At 52.8% G+C, this 19,162-nt stretch overlaps 1 protein-coding gene across 5 annotated transcripts; it reads left to right on the forward strand.

The window, feature by feature from the left end:
* The first annotated feature begins 2,062 nt into the window (after positions 1-2,062).
* On the forward strand, positions 2,063-10,459 carry LOC140488003 (interferon-inducible GTPase 5-like). 5 transcript variants are annotated; one of them, XM_072587543.1, is made up of 2 exons: positions 2,063-2,128; positions 6,751-10,459. In XM_072587543.1, the coding sequence occupies exon 2, from the start codon at positions 6,754-6,756 to the stop codon at positions 8,503-8,505; it is 1,752 nt and encodes a 583-aa protein (XP_072443644.1). In that variant the 5' UTR covers positions 2,063-2,128; positions 6,751-6,753; the 3' UTR covers positions 8,506-10,459. The 5 variants fall into 5 exon arrangements, with proteins under 5 accessions (XP_072443644.1, XP_072443640.1, XP_072443643.1 ...); XM_072587539.1 differs by lacking the exon at positions 2,063-2,128 and adding an exon at positions 2,516-2,649; XM_072587542.1 differs by lacking the exon at positions 2,063-2,128 and adding an exon at positions 4,566-4,658.
* The last annotated feature ends 8,703 nt before the right edge of the window (positions 10,460-19,162 follow it).

The raw sequence follows: 19,162 nt of genomic DNA on the forward strand, positions 1-19,162 counted from the left end.
ACAGACACGGAGAGATGCTAGTTCCCTGTTGGGTTGTACAATCAGACATGTATCATGTAGTGCCCGCACAGGGACATGTATTCCCAAAATCTGAAGATCAGCAATCGAATTCCGAGCAGCTGAAATTGATAACAGCGAGTACCCCCAACCTTAGGACTGGGCCACACCTTGCATTTCCCAGACGATGTAGGTTTATCTCTGGGGACTGACTCCAACATTCTCACTCCTGGAGAGAGCTCGGACTGAGTGAGAGGGTCTGATCCCAGCTGGATCTGTCCAGGACCAGCTTCCAGTCTCCTTGCTGCCAGCCCAGGTGACACCAGCACTTCACCAGGTACTGCCTGTTCCATCTGTGTCTGTGTGCGTGAGAGTCAGGTCTGGTCATCGAGGGGATAACGCAAGAACGGCCACTACCTCTCCACTTTCCACTCTCTCCCTCTCAATGTCACTCTCGGAATCTCCCTGTGCGCTGTCAATCTTCCATCCAGCCAGAACAGAAAACAGGGCCTTCCCATCAGGGTATATTGTACAGATGGATCATATTCAGAGCTGGGATTACTCAGTCTGTCTCACCGAATGTTGCAGATGTCCCTCAGGATGGGAGCTAGAACATTGTGATGTGATGTCAGTACGGTTAGTGTGACAGTCCAGTGCCACCTCCATACTGACTCAATGAGAGTGCAGTTCTGCCTCAGTACTGACCCTCCCACAGTGCGGGGCTCCCTCGGTGCAGACCCTCCCACAGTGCGGGGCTTCCTCAGCGCTGACCCTCCCACAGTGCGGGGCTCCCTCAGCGCTGACCCTCCCACAGTGCGGGGCTCCCGCAGCGCTGACCCTCCCACAGTGCGGGGCTCCCTCAGTGCTGACCCTCCCACAGTGTGGCGCTCCCTCAGCACTGACCCTCGCACAGTGCGGGGCTCCCTCAGTGCAGGCCCTCCCACAGTGCGGGGCTCCCTCAGCGCTGACCCTCCCACAGTGCGGGGCTCCCACAGTGCGGGACTCCCTCAGCGCTGACCCTCCCACAGTGTGGGGCTCCCTCAGCGCTGACCCTCCCACAGTGCGGGGCTCCCTCAGTACAGACCCTCCCACAGTGCGGGGCCCCCTCAGCGCTGAGCCTCCCACAGTGCGGGGCTCCCTCAGCGCTGACCCTCCCACAGTGCGGGGCTCCCGCAGCGCTGACCCTCCCACAGTGCGGGGCTCCCTCAGTGCTGACCCTCCCACAGTGTGGGGATCCCTCAGCACTGACCCTCGCACAGTGCGGGGCTCCCTCAGTGCAGACCCTCCCACAGTGCGGGGCTCCCTCAGCGCTGACCCTCCCACAGTGCGGGGCTCCCACAGTGCGGGACTCCCTCAGCGCTGACCCTCCCACAGTGTGGGGCTCCCTCAGCGCTGACCCTCCCACTGTGTGGGGCTCCCTCAGCGCTGACCCTCCCACAGTGCGGGGCTCCCTCAGCGCAGACCCTCCCACAGTGCGGGGCTCCCTCAGCGCAGACCCTCCCACAGTGCAGGGCTCCCTCAGCGCAGACCCTCCCACAGTGCGGAGTTTCCTCAGCACTGACCCTCCCACAGTGCGGGGCTTCCTCGGCGCTGACCCTCCCACAGTGCGGGGCTCTCTCGGCGCATACCCTCCCACAGTGCTGGGCTCCCTCTGCGCTGACCCTCCCACAGTGCGGGGCTCCCTCAGCGCTGACCCTCTCACAGTGCGGGGCTTCCTCAGCGCTGACCCTCCCACGGTGCGGGGCTTCCTCAGCACTGACCTTCCCACAGTGTATGGCTCCCTCAGCACTGACCCTCCCACAGTGCGGGACTCCCTCGGTGCTGACCCTCCCACATTGCGGGGCTCCCTCGGCGCTGACCCTCCCACAGTGCAGGGCTCCCTCAGCGCTGACCCTCCCACAGTGCGGGGCTCCCTCAGCACTGACCCTCCCACAGTGCGGAGCTCCCTCAGCACTGACCCTCCCACAGTGCGGGGCTCCCTTAGTGCTGTTCCTCCAACCCAATACTTCTAACGTCACTCCTCGGGCTCAGCATTCAATGAGCGTTTATCCTGGTATTCCCATGGAGAGAATTGTGAAGCAGGGAATGATGACATTGGATCTTGCTTCACCGACATGAGCAATAATTTCAGGTACACCCCTTCATTAGGATAGAACGTGTGAGCATTGTTCTGTATCCTATTGGGCTGGGAACATGTCTAAACAGCTCTACGGCCGTGAGTGTGTGTGTACTGGAAAGCCTTGGGACTGATACCACAGGTGCTGTGCTAAGACAGAGTATGGGCTGGCAGGATGTTAAGGTAACTGTGGAAGGATGGGACAGACACGGAGAGATGCTAGTTCCCTGTTGGGTTGTACAATCAGACATGTATCATGTAGTGCCCGCACAGGGACATGTATTCCCAAAATCTGAAGATCAGCAATCGAATTCCGAGCAGCTGAAATTGATAACAGCAAGTACCCCCAACCTTTGGACTGGGCCACACCTTGCATTTCCGAGACGATGTAGGTTTATCCCTGGGGACTATATCCAACATTCTCACTCCTGGAGAGAGCTCGGACTGAGTGAGAGGGTCTGATCCCAGCTGGATCTGTCCAGGACCAGCTTCCAGTCTCCTTGCTGCCAGCCCAGGTGACACCAGCACTTCACCAGGTACTGCCTGTTCCATCTGTGTCTGTGTGCGTGAGAGTCAGGTCTGGTCATCGAGGGGATAACGCAAGAACGGCCACTACCTCTCCACTTTCCACTCTCTCCCTCTCAATGTCACTCTCGGAATCTCCCTGTGCGCTGTCAATCTTCCATCCAGCCAGAACAGAAAACAGGGCCTTCCCATCAGGGTATATTGTACAGATGGATCATATTCAGAGCTGGGATTACTCAGTCTGTCTCACCGAATGTTGCAGATGTCCCTCAGGATGGGAGCGAGAACATTGTGATGTGATGTCAGTACGGTTAGTGTGACAGTCCAGTGCCACCTCCATACTGACTCAATGAGAGTGCAGTTCTGCCTCAGTACTGACCCTCCGACAGTGTGGGGCTCCCTTGGCGCAGACCCTCCCACAGTGTGGGGCTTCCTCAGCGCTGACCCTCCCACAGTGCGGGGCTTCCTCAGCACTGACCCTCCCACAGTGCGGGGCTCCCTCAGCACTGACCCTCCCACAGTGTGGGGCTTCCTCAGCGCTGACCCTCCCACAGTGCGGGGCGCCCTCAGCACTGACCCTCCCACAGTGTGGGGCTCCCTCAGCGCTGACCCTCCCACAGTGCGGGGCGCCCTCAGCACTGACCCTCCCACAGTGCGGGGCTCCCTCAGCGCTGACCCTCCCACAGTGTGGGGCTCCCTCAGCGCTGACCCTCCCACAGTGCGGGGCGCCCTCAGCACTGACCCTCCCACAGTGTGGGGCTCCCTCAGCGCTGACCCTCCCACAGTGCGGGGCGCCCTCAGCACTGACCCTCCCACAGTGCGGGGCTTCCTCAGCACTGACCTTCCCACAGTGTGGGGCTTCCTCAGCACTGACCCTCCCACAGTGTGGGGCTTCCTCAGCACTAACCCTCCCACAGTGCGGGACTCCCTCGGCACTGACCCTCCCACAGTGCGGGGCTCCCTCAGCACTGATCCTCCCACAGTGCGGGGCTCCCTCAGCACTGACCCTCCCACAGTGCGGGGCTCCCTCAGCACTGACCCTCCCACAGTGCGGGGCTCCCTCGGCCCTGACCCTCCCACAGTGCGGGGCCCCTTCGGCGCCGACCCTCCCACAGTGCGGGGCTCCCTCAACGCTGACCCTCCCACAGTGCGGGGCTCCCTCAGTGCAGACCCTCCCACAGTGCGGGGCTCCCTCAGCGCTGACCCTCCCACAGTGCGGGGCTCCCTCAGTGCAGACCCTCCCACAGTGTGGGGTTCCCTCAGCGCCGACCCTCCCACAGTGCGGGGCTCCCTCGGTACAGACCCTCCCACAGTGCGGGGCTCCCTCAGCGCTGACCCTCCCACAGTGCGGGGCTCCCTCAGCGCTGACCCTCCCACAGTGCGGGGCTCCCTCAGCGCTGACCCTCCCACAGTGCGGGGCTCCCTCAGCGCTGACCCTCCCACAGTGCGGGGCTCCCACAGTGCGGGACTCCCTCAGCGCTGACCCTCCCACAGTGTGGGACTCACTCAGCGCTGACCCTCCCACTGTGTGGGGCTCCCTCAGCGCTGACCCTCCCACTGTGTGGGGCTCCCTCAGCGCTGACCCTCCCACAGTGCGGGGCTCCCTCAGCGCAGACCCTCCCACAGTGCGGGGTTTCCTCAGCACTGACCCTCCCACAGTGCGGGGCTTCCTCAAAACTGACCGTCCCACAGTGTGGGGCTTCCTCAGCGCTGACCCTCCCACAGTGTGGGGCTCCCTCGGTGCAGACCCTCCCACAGTGCGGGGCTCCCTCAGCGCTGACCCTCCCACAGTGCGGGGCTTCCTCAGCGCTGACCCTCCCACAGTGCGGGGCTCCCTCAGCGCTGACCCTCCCACAGTGCGGAGCTCCCTCGGTGCTGTACCTCCAACCCAATACTTCTAATGTCACTCCTCGGGCTCAGCATTCAATGGGCGTTTATCCTGGTATTCCCATGGAGAGAATTGTGGAGCAGGGAATGATGACATTGGATCTTGCTTCACAGACATGAGCAATAATTTCAGGTACACCCCTTCATTAGGATAGAACCTGTGAGCTTTGTTCTGTATCCTATTGGGCTGGGAACATGTCTAAACAGCTCTACGGCCGTGAGTGTGTGTGTACTGGAAAGCCTGGGGACTGATACCACAGGTGCTGTGCGAAGACAGAGTATGGGCTGGCAGGATGTTAAGGTAACTGTGGAAGGATGGGACAGACACGGAGAGATGCTAGTTCCCTGTTGGGTTGAACAATCAGACATGTATCATGTAGTGCCCGCACAGGGACATGTATTCCCAAAATCTGAAGATCAGCAATCGAATTCCGAGCAGCTGAAATTGATAACAGCGAGTACCCCCAACCTTTGGACTGAGCCACACCTTGCATTTCCCAGACGATGTAGGTTTATCTCTGGGGACTATATCCAACATTCTCACTCCTGGAGAGAGCTCAGACTGAGTGAGAGGGTCTGATCCCAGCTGGATCTGTCCAGGACCAGCTTCCAGTCTCCTTTCTGCCAGCCCAGGTGACACCAGCACTTCACCAGGTACTGCCTGTTCCATCTGTGTCTGTGTGCGTGAGAGTCAGGTCTGGTCATCGAGGGGATAACGCAAGAACGGCCACTACCTCTCCACTTTCCACTCTCTCCCTCTCAATGTCACTCTCGGAATCTCCCTGTGCGCTGTCAATCTTCCATCCAGCCAGAACAGAAAACAGGGCCTTCCCATCAGGGTATATTGTACAGATGGATCATATTCAGAGCTGGGATTACTCAGTCTGTCTCACCGAATGTTGCAGATGTCCCTCAGGATGGGAGCTAGAACATTGTGATGTGATGTCAGTACGGTTAGTGTGACAGTCCAGTGCCACCTCCATACTGACTCAATGAGAGTGCAGTTCTGCCTCAGTACTGCCCCTCCCACAGTGTGGGGCTCCCTTGGCGCAGACCCTCCCACAGTGCGGGGCTTCCTCAGCGCTGACCCTCCCACAGTGCGGGGCTTCCTCAGCACTGACCCTCCCACAGTGCGGGGCTCCCTCAGCGCTGAACCTCCCACAGTGCGGGGCTCCCTCAGCACTGACCCTCCCACAGTGCGGGGCTCCCTCAGCACTGACCCTCCCACAGTGCGGGGCTTTCTCGGCGCATACCCTCCCACAGTGCCGGGCTCCCTCTGCGCTGACCCTCCCACAGTGCGGGGCTCCCTCAGCGCAGATCCTCCCACAATGCTGGGCTCCCTCAGCGCTGACCCTCCCACAGTGCGGGGCTTCCTTGGCGCAGACCCTCCCACAGTGCGGGGGTCCCTTGGCACAGACCCTCCCACAGTGCGGGGCTCCCTCAGCACTGACCCTCCCACAGTGCGGGGCTCCCTCAGCGCTGACCCTCCCACAGTGCGGGGCTCCCTCGGCGCTGACCCTCCCACAGTGCAGGGCTCCCTTGGCGCTGACACTCCCACAGTGCACGGCTCCCTCAGCGCTGACCCTCCGACAGTGCAGGGCTCCCTCAACGCTGACCGTCCCTCAGTGCGGCAGCATCCGAAGATCTGTAAAATTGACATTTCAGGCAAAAGCTTCATCAGGTATCATCATTCAAACTGTCCTTTCCCCCCTCTCTCTGGGACCAGGGTGTGTTCGATACACTGTCCTCTCCCCCCTCTCTCTCTCCCTGGGACCGGGGTGTGTTAGATACGCTGTCCTTTCCCCCCTCTCTCCCTGGGACCGGGGTGTGTTAGATACACTGTCCTTTCCCCCCTCTCTCTCTCACTGGGACCAGGGTGTGTTAGATACACTGTCCTTTCTCCCCTCTCTCTGGGACCGGGGTGTGTTCGATACACTGTGCTTTCCCCCCTCTCTCTCAGGGACCGGTGTGTGTTAGATACACTGTCCTTTAACCCCCCTCTCTCTGGGACCGGGGTGTGTTAGATACACTAACCATTCCCCCCCTCTCTCTGGGACCGAGGTGTGTTAGATACACTGTCCTGTCCCCCTCTCTCTCTCTGGGACCAGGGTGTGTTTGTTCCTTTGAGATTTTCTCAGTTTTTGTTGTCACCTTACGGCGCGGCTTCATGATGGAAAAGGTTGTTTGTATGGCAATGTTGACGGCGAGTTTCTACCTTCGGGCAGAACATGGCGACTGTTGAAAAGTTGGAGAGCGCGGCAGAGTTGGGGAGCATGTCGCTGTTGGAGAGCGTGTCGCAGTTGGGGAGCATGGCAGAATTGCGGAGCGTGTCGCAGTTGGAGAGCGTCTCGCAGTTGGAGAGCGTCTCGCAGTTGGAGAGCGTCTCGCAGTTGGAGGGCGTGTCGCAGTTGGAGGGCGTGTCGCAGTTGGAGGGCGTGTTGCAGTTGGAGAGCGTCTTGCAGTTGGAGAGCGTCTTGCATTTAGAGAGCGTGTCGCAGTTGGAGAGCGTGTCGCAGTTGGAGAGCGTGTCGCAGTTGGAGAGCGTGTCGCAGTTGGAGAGCGTGTCGCAGTTGGAGGGCGTGTCGCAGTTGGAGAGCGTGTCGCAGTTGGAGGGCGTGTCGCAGTTGGAGGGCGTGTCGCAGTTGGAGGGCGTGTCGCAGTTGGAGGGCGTCTCGCAGTTGGAGAGCGTGTCGCAGTTGGAGAGCGTGTCGCCGTTGGAGGGCCTGTCGCCGTTGGAGGGCCTGTCGCCGTTGGAGGGCCTGTCGCAGTTGGAGGGCGTCTCGCAGTTGGAGAACTTTACAATGGAAGCAGGAGATGAGTCAGTGGCCTCGATCCTTGGACTTTCAGAAAGTGAGACACATTCCTTCGATGTTTTGCAGTTAATTTCTATGCTCAAGCCTGACGCCCTGAACACATTTGTCCAGACAATCCAGAAGCAGTTGGAGAAGCTTGAGTGGTTGGTGCTCCAAATTGCAGTGACCGGTGAATCCACCAGTGGAACATCATCCTTCATTAACTCATTACGGTGTGTTCCCGATAATGAGATGGGAGCTGCTCCTCCTGGGGTATCAGTCACGGTCCCAACTGTGTATAAATTCCCAAACAACAACACGCTGGAAATCTGGCAACTCCCTGGTACCGGGGCTCTGGGTTTTCAAGCAGCCAAATATCTGAAGCGTGTGAATTTTGACCAGTATGATTTGTTGTTAATCCTCAGCGCAGATCGCTTTACAGAAAATGATCTGGCCCTGGCCAAAGCAGTTCGCAAAAGGGAGAAGAAGGTCTATTTTGTCTGCACCGAAACAGACAGTGACCCACCTGGTGCTGAGCAGCACAAGGCCGCCCTGTCTGACCCTAATCTGGCCCAAAAGGTGGAACCTCCTAATGTGTACCGCGTTTCCGGTTGGAAACTGGAGAAATACGACTTTGGGAATTTGCTGCTGACCCTAGCAGGGGACCTCACGGGTGTGAAGAAACGCGCCTTTCTGTTTGCTGTCCCCAGTGTCACCACCGAGATCATAGAGCAGAAGGAAGTGCTCATCATGAATGAAATTCAGAAGTTAGCTATCAAGTCAGCCATGGCGGCTGTACTGTCCATCCCAGGGCTTTCTGACGCATGCGACATTACCCAGTTGGTCAGCGCGCTCTCCTCTTACCGCAAGGCCTTTGGGCTGGACGAAGATTCCCTCAGGCGACTGGCAAAGAGGGTGGGGAAGACGCCAGAGGTCCTGCGCTCCGTCGTGAGGTCCACGTTTGGGCTGGAGGTGACTGCGAATGCTGTCAAGAAGAAGGTGGCAAAGACCGCAGGATCAGGGAGGCTGTTGGCCACCTTTTTGAACTTTGTGCCAGTGGTCGGGCAGATGGGATCAGCGACACTGACTTACAATCATACCTTCACCATGTTGGAGACAGCTGTGAGAGAGATGGCAGAGGACAGCAAGAGGCTGCTGCAGAAGGCCTTCCCACCAAATGCACCATGACCGGAGAACAGGAACGAACAAATACACAGACACACACACACAGATCGACACTCACACTAGTCAACACACACACACACATGCTGACTGACACACACTGACACTCAGATTCTTGCACACTGATTGACACACACACACACAGACTCACACACTCATTGTCACACACACACTGAGCGACAGTCACACACTCTGACACATATACACACAGGCATACACACTGACACACACACACACACACACACACTGAGCGACAGTCACCCATTGACACAGGCACACTGATCGACAGTCTTACAGACACTGACACACACTGAGCGACAGTCACACACACATACACACAAGCACACACAGTGATCGATAGTTACACACACTGACACGTACACACTGACACACACACACAGTGATCGATAGTCACACACACTGACACAAACAGGCATAATGATGGACCGTCACACACACACAGGCACACACATTGAGCAACAGTGTCTCACACACTGACACACACACATGCACACACAGTGATGGACAGTCACACACACTGACATACACACACTGAGTGACAGTCACACACACACACACACACACAGGCACACACAGTGGTCGACAGTCACACACACTGACACACACACACACACACACACTGATCGACAATCGCACACACACACACACACAGGCACACATTGAGTGACAGTCTCACACACAGTGAGCGACAGTCACACACACACAGGCACACACAGTGATTGACAGTCACACATGCTGACATACACACACTGAGCGACAGTCTCACACACACTGACACAGACACAGTGATTGGCAGTCACACACACTGACACAAACAGGCACAGTGATCAACAGTCACGCACACAGGCACACGCATTGAGCGACAGTCTCACACACACTGACAGACACACTGAGTGACAGTCACACACAGTGATCGATAGTCACAGACACTGACATACACACACTGAGTGACAGTCACACACACACAGGCACCCACACTGAGCGACAGTCACACACACTGACATACACTGAGCGACAGTCTCACACACACTGATACACACATTGAGTGACAGTCACACACTGACACACACACACACACACAGAGGCACACACTGATTGGCAGTCACACACACTGACATACACTGAGCGACAGTCTCACACACACAGGCACACACTGATCGACGCACACACTCTGATGGATATACAGACACCCACAGATCGACACACGCACATAGACATTGATAATGATATTCATACTCAGAACCCACATATACATTAATACACGCAGACACTCAAAGTGACACTGACACCGTGACACATGCACACACTCAAATTACAGTGATACTGATCCATACGGTCACACAGACACATACATTGATGCAGACACACACAGGCACCCTCACTGACACACAGTGATATTGATACACACAGGCACCCTCACTGACACACAGCCACAGTGACACACACACAGAGAATGAGAAACAGAGAGAGAGAGGAGAAACTGAGAAAGGCAGACAGGTTGTGTGTAATTGGGAGTAATAGTGATTCTGTGGAGGATTGTGTATAATTGGGAGTAATGGTGATTCTGTGGAGTATTGTGTATAATTGGGAGTAATGGTGATTCTGTGGAGGATTGTGTATAATTGGGAGTAATGGTGATTCTTTGGAGGATTGTGTATAATTGGGAGTAATGGTGATTCTTTGGAGGATTGTGTATAATTGGGAGTAATGGTGATTCTTTGGAGGATTGTGTAAAGTTGGGAGTAATGATTAATTGGAGCAATAAACGTCTCTCTATTGAAAGCAGTGCTATAACTTTATTCAATCCACACCATACAGCTGACAGTAAAATACCTTCAGTCTGACAAGACTCAAACAGGATGTGGAGGTGCTGGTGTTGGACTGAAGTGGACAGAGTTAAAAATCACAAAACACCAGGTTATTGTCCTGGTGAAGTCCTGGGATTTACATATTAATGAATTGAAACTTGCAGCTCATGCTAAAAGATTAAAGTCTAAACTGCAATCTCGATTTGTTCAATATATTTCATCAGTTGTATGACACTGTGATCTTTTGCTATAAATTCTGTGTCTAATGATCCTGGTCCACACGACCACCTGACGAAGGAGCAACACTCTGAAAGCTCGTGTGCTTCCAAATAAACCTGTTGGGCTTTATGGAAAGTGGGGACTGCAGATGCTGGGGATCAGAGTTGAGTGTGTGCTGCTGGAAAAGCACAGCAGGTCAGGCAGCATCTGGGGAGCAGGACAGTTGATGTTTCAGGAGTAAGCCCTTCCTGATGAAGGGTTTATGTCCGAAATGTCGATTCTCACGCTCCTGGGATGCTGCCTGACCTACTGTGCTTTTCCAACACCGCACACTCGACTGTTGGACTACAACCTGGTGTTGTGTGGATTTTTTTATTATTTGTAAATGTTTTTATTGAGGGGGAGAAAAAGATTTGAAGTTTTTTACAAAATTACAAAACCAATAGAAAATAGTGAGCAACTTTATAATGTAGTACCAATAATCGGAAACAAATTATGGGTGGGAGATCCTTTATCTGAAATGCTCACGCCCAGCTGTTTTTCACAATTTTTCGGTTTTCAAAAGATAGGGACAGTTTAATGGTGAAATCTTTTTAAAATCTTCCTGGAGGAGCAGACTTCTAAGTTAGAATGTGCTTGGCCACGCTCGCCCCCTTGTCACCTCTGAGTGACACCCATCGAGCGGGTGTCGACTTGAGTTAACTGCTTGCTCGCAAAACAACCTTTATTAAGTAAAATAATTTGCAAAAGACCTTTGGATTTCTGAGCTTTTCAGGTTTTGGATATTTGGATTTAAAAGATCATCTACCTTTACTCCACAAATTACCAAAACACGAAAAGAAACACCTCTACAAAAACGACAATAAATAACCAATAACCAGATGCCGCCTGGCCTGCTGTGTTTTACCCACCACCACGCTTTTTAACTTAAACGGTACACAATTAACTTACTACGCTCAGCGCAATCTCACCGGAGCTCCCCGCCACTGGGACCAATTGTAAGCAAACCCATATTCGCTCAGGATTCTTTCCCCTGGGGGTCCCCGGACCGTCAGACGCAACCCTCACGGCTACACAAAGGCCCTGATCAGTGCAGCCGACTGATCTGCGTCGAGACAACTCAGAAAGGACTGCCAGGTTCTGTAAGACAGTTCCGTTTTCTGGTGCACCATACTCGTAAGGAGGTCCAGGGGGATGTGTTCCATAACTAACCTACGCCCAGTCCGAGAGTCCCGGGGGGATTCTCATGACACCCAGCTCATTAAAATGTTCTTCCTCGCACAGAATTGAAGCATATTGAACAGTCCAAAGAGAGAAGACGTGGAAGACGCAAAAGGAGGGATGGGAAAGTTTATCTTTAAACATTGAGACTAAAATGTAATGTTGAATGATAGAGCACATTTGCTGCACGCTAGAAATAGACAGGCAGGGAGGGTAAGATAATTATGAACATTTTCCCTAACATCAACAAATCTGTATGAACAAGACACCGAGCAATAGCATTCACGACTGTTCATTTCTGAAATTAATAAAGAATGTTTAATTCTGACCTCGGAACGAAACTCGGTATCAAATTAACTTCTCTCCCGAATTATTGTCCTTCCCGATTATCTCTCTAGTTCAGAACATGCAGTGCTTTTGTTAGCTTTTTGTGTTTGTGAGAGCAGTAGATGTGACCTACATGGACTTCAGTAAGGCATTCGACAAGGTTCCCCATGGGACACTGGTTAGCAAGGTTAGATCTCACGGAATACAGGGGGAACTAGGCATTTGGATACAGAACTGGCTCAAAGGTAGAAGATAGAGGGTGGTGGTGGAGGGTTGTTTTTCAGACTGGAGGCCTGTGACCAGTGGAGTGCCACAAGGATCGGTGCTGGGTCCCCGACTTTTTGTCATTTATATAAATGATTTGGATGTGAGCATAAGAGGTACAGTTAGTACGTTTGCAGATAACCCCAAAATTGGAGGGTGTAGTGGACAGCGAAGAGGGTTACCTCATATTCCAACAGGATCTGGACCAGATGGGTCAATGGGCTGAGAAGTGGCAGATGGAGTTTAATTCAGATCAATGCGAGGTGCTGCATTTTGAGAAAGTAAATCTTAGCAGGACTTATACACTTAATGGTAAGGTCCTAGGGAGTGTTGCTGAACAAAGAGACCTTGGAGTGCAGGTTCATAGCTCCTTGAAAGTGGAGTCGCAGGTCGATAGGATAGTAAAGGCAGCGTTTGGTATGCTTTCCTTTATTGGTCAGAGTATTGAGTACAGGAGTTGGGAGGTCATGTTGCGGCTGTACGGGACATTGGTCAGCCACTGTTGGAATATTGCATGCAATTCTGGTCTCCTTCGTATCAGAAAGATGTTGTGAAACTTGAAAGGGCTCAGAAAAGATTTACAAGGATGTTGCCAGGGTTGGAGGATCTGAGCTACAGGGAGAGGCTGAACAGGCTGGGGCTGTTTTCCCTGGAGCGTCAGAGGCTGAGGGGTGACCTTATAGAGGTTTATAAAATCGTGAGGGGGCATGGATAGGGTAAATAGACAAAGTCTTTTCCCTGGGGTGGGGGAGTCCAGAACTAGAGGGGCATAGGTTTAGGGTGAGAGGGGAAAGATATAAAAGAGACCTAAGGGGCAACATTTTCACAGAGGCTGGTACGTGTATGGAATGAGCTGCCAGAGGATGTGGTGGAGGCTGGTACAACTGCAACATTTAAGAGGCATTTGGATGGGTATATGAATAGGAAGGGTTTGGAGGGATATGGGCCGGGTGCTGGCAGATGGGACTAGATTGGGTTGGGATGTCTGGGTCAGCACGGACAGGTTGGGCCAAAGGGTCTGTATCTGTGCTGTATATCTCTATGTCTCTGTGACAATATAGCCTTTGTAAAGGGGTGTATAAAGAGAGTTTGTTTCTGGTCGTACAACTAGCAGCTAGCTAGGGCTCTTGAAAGAAGAGCGATTTCTACTCTCCTGGATTATTAGAATTCAGTTCGCCTGGCTTTATAGTATCAGTGTTATGTTATATCAGTGAGCCTATTAGTAAATGAAGGGAATGATTAAAATTAAACTAAACTGTCTGTAAGAGTTTCTTTTATTCCAGACCACCAAAGACTACGATCTCTGGGACAAGCCATGTCCTTCCAGGTTGAGTTCATAAGGAATTCCCTGGACCATCCCAAATCTGTACTTCAACAGGGACACCAGATCCAACTTAACCTCAGTTCCCGAAGTTTCTTCCTAAACACTCGCTATGGCATCCCAGTACCCGCGAAACTGGTGGCGTGACCACGAGCAATGAGTAAGTGTGCCAATGTCTGTTTTACACTTGGGGCACATTGGGGACACTCCTGTTTTGGATTTCACAAGCCGTTCAGGCACCAAGTGAGCTCTGTGGAGTACTTTCGGTTGGAAAAGCCTGGGTCCTGTTACAAAATCAAAATCTTCCTAACGTTCCCCCAAATGTTCCCCCCCCCCCCCCCCCCCACGTCCCTGATGAGATTTCCACCCCCAACTCTTGAGTCCAGGTTCTGCATACCCGCTCAATGTCCTCTGCATCAGTGATAGGGAGTACTGACCGAGACGGTGCCCGTGGACTGGAGCACCCTCCTATCCATATCCGACTTATAGGGACTAACCACCAATGTAGGTTTCTTTGTATAAAGTCTCTAACCTGGAGGTAGCGAAAGAGATCTCTCTCAGGGTAGCTCAAATTTCTGACTCAACTCCTCGAAGGACTTCCCAGTCAAATAGATCTCCCAAAGAGGAGATGCCTCTAGATTCCCAGAACTTAAAGCCAGAGTTCCTCAACCCCCCAGCTGGATTCCCAACATTCCCTGCCGCATCATTGTCCACGCCTTAACTGTGTTTAGGACAATTGGAGTTCTGCAGTGGTCCATAACAGTTCGCATCTTGTCCATAAGCAACAAATGAATGAGGGGAGACATTTTGCCTGGGAGGCCTCCATGTCCAGCCAGATTGATCACGTCTCCTGGCAGGCCCAACCGGCCACATGTGATAGTAAGGAGCTTAAATAGTATTTCTTAAACTCTGGGAAATCCAGTCCTCCCCTCTCCTGTGGGCACTGCAATTGATCCAGCTTAATGAGAGGCCGCCTATGATGCCAGGTAAAAGATCCCAACCAACTGTATAGCCTCTGTAGTGCCTGCCTAAAAGGGAGCATTCACATGGGATATAATAAGCGAGGAAGAACATTCATTTTAACCCAACCAAGATTTTGGCAGAACCTCCCAGCACTGAAGGTCCTGCTCTACCTTCTCTAACAACTGCATGGAGTTGGCTTTATATAAATGATCGGAGACTGGGGTAATAAAAATTCTTAAATACAGAAAATCTCCCTGTAAGCACTGGAAAGGGAAACGGGTACCATCTCCAAAACTGGACATACTAATAAGGTCCCTCCCCCGTAGGCCTGGCCTCCGATTTCATGCAATTAATCTTATACTCTGAAAGCAAGCCAAGCAGATTAACCACTTGTATTAAACGGGGTAGACATGTCAGTCAAAAAGAAAAGGACGTCCAGCACATCGAGGGTGATGTGATACTTGCCTGAGCCTACCTCTGGGGCGGTTATTCATTTTTCCTGAGGTGATTCTAAATCTCCTGTTGATATTATTTCTCTCTCTCTCTCTCTCTTTATTTCCAAGGGGTGGTTTTATTGAGATCCGTCACCAATCCGTCAGCTACCAGTATGAATAATAGTAGCAAAAGAGAGCGCTCTCATGAGCAGTTCTCCGCTAACACTGAACCGATCCGACCCTATACCGTTAGTGGGAGCCACTGCTTTCCGATCACTATACAACCCTGCCCCCCCATTTGGCAAAAAAAGCCCTCTCCAAACCATCCCAGGACATACAAGGGGTAGAGTTACTCCACCCAATCAAATGCTTTCTCTGCATCCACGGAGACGACCAAACCCGGGGTTGATCTTTGCTGGCATATTTGGAGCACTTTTCTAATATTGATGAAATCAGTGACGATGTGGGCCTAAACAAAGCGCAATCCGTCGGGGCTTTTCCTTTGTGAAGGGTAAGAAAAATATTTGCTTCCCTCAAAGAAGACGGGAGGCAGTTCTGACTGTATGAGTAATTGTACATATCCAGCCAGCTTGTCGAAAAACCCCTGACAAAATTCACTTTGAAATCCATCTGGGCCAGGCGCTTTGCCAGTCTTGGAGCAGCCTCACCCCCCACCTATCTCCTGTATTTCCTGAATTGTCAGGGGGGAATTCAGAAAGGACACTACGCATAGAAGGTTCAATATCTTAAAAAAGGATTCCATCTTCATCATTCGGTCCTCACAACCCTCTGACCGGTCCAGCTCAGAGTTTCCTAAATGCTGCATTAATCTTTTTTGGCATTGCAGGTGAGAGTTCCAGCACTCTCTCTGATCGATGTGATAGATTAGGAGGCATTCTTCTTTCTGGTCAGATAGGCTAGATATCTTCTCGGTGAAAGTGAGAACGGCAGAGGCTGGAAATCAGAGCCTCGATTAGAGTGGGGCTGGAAAAGCACAGCAGGTCAGGCAGCATCCGAGGAGCAGGAAAAGGCTTGAACTCCGCAGATGCTGCCTGATGTGCTGCGCTTTTCCAGCACCACTCTAATCTACATATCTACCTGGTTGATCACTGTCCTCTGTTTCACAAAAGAGATCTCCCTCTTTGCTGTCTGGGTGAGCGCAGCATTTAAGGTAGCCCTACAGGCAGCAATCCACTGCAATTTAGTTACAGACGGTCTGTCAACGTATGCTGACTCAGCTGCCTTCAGGAGAGCCTCGAGCAAACGTTGCTGCTCTCTCCTCTGTCGCTTCCCGGTCACAGTAAAATAATAAAACCACATGCATGGGCTCCTGTAGCACCGATGGATTACTGGCCATGGCAAAACTAATATCCCAAAAGATTTTAAATTCCCGCCAAAAAAAAACTCTATAAACTTGCTATCCTTCGGGAGAAAAGGTCAATGCGCCAATGCTAGGAGCCCTTCTCATTACCACCAGCCTTGAACCTCCACATAAACTGCCGCATGGTCAGAAACGGCCATGTTCCCTATTCTGCAAGACAGTCCCGAGTTCGATAAAGATGTCGATTCTAGTGTAGCCCTCAGGTGGATCAGAAAAAAAAGTGGAATCTCTACCTTCAGAGTGAAGAGATCGCCACACATCCCCCAACACCGGCTCCCTGTTCAGATTCCACCAACTGCCTGGATGGCGGGCACATGCCTGCAAGACCCTGAGGCATCTTGTCCACCTCAGGGTCAATAATGTGATTAAAATCTCTCCCTGCAAGTATATGATACACCCCAAGGGCCATCAATCTGGAAAGCACATCTGTTAAAAATTTAAGAGGGGGGGTGTTCCCGGGGTGGGATGGGGTGGGGTGGGGGGGGGGTCGCGATTTACATTTAAAATCCCATATTCCTCTCCATCGATTAAAGCTTTAAGAATTATAAATCGCCCGGACCCATCCCTAAGTTGGCCCAGCGTTAGAAACGGAAGGTTCTTCTGGATGAGAAGAGCAAGTCCTCTTGATTGGTGAGTGATTCCCCTCAACATTTAAACAAACAGCTAGCCATGGTCACCTGAAGCAGTTCGCGAGCCCCCCCCCAACCAGGAGGAAGCGTCCCATGCCCCCCCCCCCCCCCCCCACCCCCACCCCCCGCCCCAGACAACACAAAGCAAGAAGAAAGAACAACATATTATAACAAGAAGGTTAAAAGTGGACACTCAACCCGTCCCCTCCATACTAGGTACTCCTGGCAGGATACAAATATGTAACCTCTCCCCACTTCCTCCCACTGACACCCCCCCCCCATCCCCAAAGAACTAAAAGGGGAAGAATAAGAAAAACAACCCAAGAAAGCAAAGGCTGACAGAAAGAGAGAGAGAAGGGAGAGGAAAGATAAAAATAGGGAAACACTTGTAACCCTGACATGTATTTAAAAAGAAAGAATTCCCCCCCCCCCCCCCCCCAACAACCAGGTAAACCAGGGAGTCAAAATTGAACATGGACCCTTTGTGGTTGCAATATAATATTCCTGGATATCTAACGGAATACTGGATATTCAAGTCCCTCAACTGCCTTTTTACCTCATCAAAGGCTCTCTTTTTACGAGTCACGACTGGAGAGAAGTCCTGGAAAAGCATAATTCGTGATCCTTTATGTGTCAGAGCCCGTGGATCCTTACCCAGGGCTCTAGAGGTTTCCAACACCATTTGTTTGTCTCTATAACGCTCGAGTCGCACTAGGACCGGGGTGGGGGGTGGTGTTGCTGGGCCCATCCGGGCCTGGGCACAGCCACCCAGTGGGCCCACTCGACCCGCACCCCGTCCTACTTCGGCTTCCAGCCTCAGAAAACCGCAGGAGCCATCCCTCCAAGAAGCTGACGAGCTGGCCTTCCTCCTCCCGTCCGGCAGGACGCACCGAGACGCATGCTCTTCCGACGACCTCGATTTTCGAGGCGGTCAGCCTGCTCTTCCGAGGCCCATAGTTGCAGGTTCCGGGGCCCGGGCCTGGATTTTTTTTTTGTTTGGCCGCGGCCTTGGCACGCTCCCTGGATCTCCTGGTCACGCCCTCTGCAGTATGACCAAGATCGATTTGAGTCTGGCCTGGGACTCCTCTGTGGAGGAATCGATCTTCCCTCGTGTCCCCTTCCCTTTAGTCATTTCCTTAAATCGTTTCAAATTAATGCCAGACAGCTCCAGGAATCAAGAAAAAGTTATTTCCAGCACTTTACGTAGTAAAGGGCGGGGGGGGGGGGGGTTGGCAGATTGGTGAATGCCCCACTTTGTCTGGGTTCTGGTGCAAAGCTCAGCATAGCAGACCCACTGGGCTGTCGCCATCTTGAATCCCCAGTTGTGTGATTTTTAAAAGACTCCACTCTTCAGCATGTTCAATGGAGAACTCTCTCCTAATGGGTTTCTTGCCAGGCAAAACCTGCCTGAGTTTTTGTCTCTGATCAAGTTGTACTCGATTATCCGTGTGGGGTCATATCACTCTGGGGACGGGGGAACCCCCCCCCCCCCCCCCCCCCACTCCAGCTGATTCCCCAACCTCCCACCCTCCCTCGGCACAGAGGTCACTTGCTCAGGACAGTGGGGGAATACTCCCCACTCGAACCTGGGCGAGGGTTGGGGGTCCAGCTCCGACAACACTTGAGGAGCTCCACACCGTCTGGGACAAAGCAACCCCTCCCCCCTCCCCTGCCTCTCCACCCCCCCCCTCTAGATTGCGATGCTGACCAACCCCTCCCCCCCCCCACCTTCAAGACGCCCTCCCTCCACCACCGTCTACGAGCCACACTAACTTAAAAAGGGTGTTACAGGTAAACCAGGGGGCTACAGACCGGGTTGAGTCTCATATCAGAGCAGAAAAGGGTGAATCTCCATTTGGAGAAGGTGATCACTGATCAGCGATAGTCAGCACAGCTTTTTTCAGAGGCCAAACAAATCTGGTTAATTTTATTTTGGAGGAGATGATGAAACGTGTCGACCGGGCTAGCAGGGTTGGTGCAGTTTGAACGGCTTTCACCCCAAGCCTTGGATGAACTCCCATATGGGAGTCCGATACAGAAAGATGAAAGTTCCTGGAATCCAGGTCAACTTGGCA

Source organism: Chiloscyllium punctatum, chromosome 17, assembly GCF_047496795.1.
Source record: "Chiloscyllium punctatum isolate Juve2018m chromosome 17, sChiPun1.3, whole genome shotgun sequence".
Taxonomy (NCBI): Eukaryota; Metazoa; Chordata; class Chondrichthyes; order Orectolobiformes; family Hemiscylliidae; genus Chiloscyllium; species Chiloscyllium punctatum.

Bases quoted from the DNA above. Each gene is read 5' to 3' on its own strand.
- LOC140488003 (XM_072587538.1), top strand. From the start codon at position 4,806: ATGGGCTGGCAGGATGTTAAG. The intron at 4,827-6,750 runs GTAACTGTGGAA...ACCTTCGGGCAG, and splicing joins TGGGCTGGCAGGATGTTAAG to AACATGGCGACTGTTGAAAA.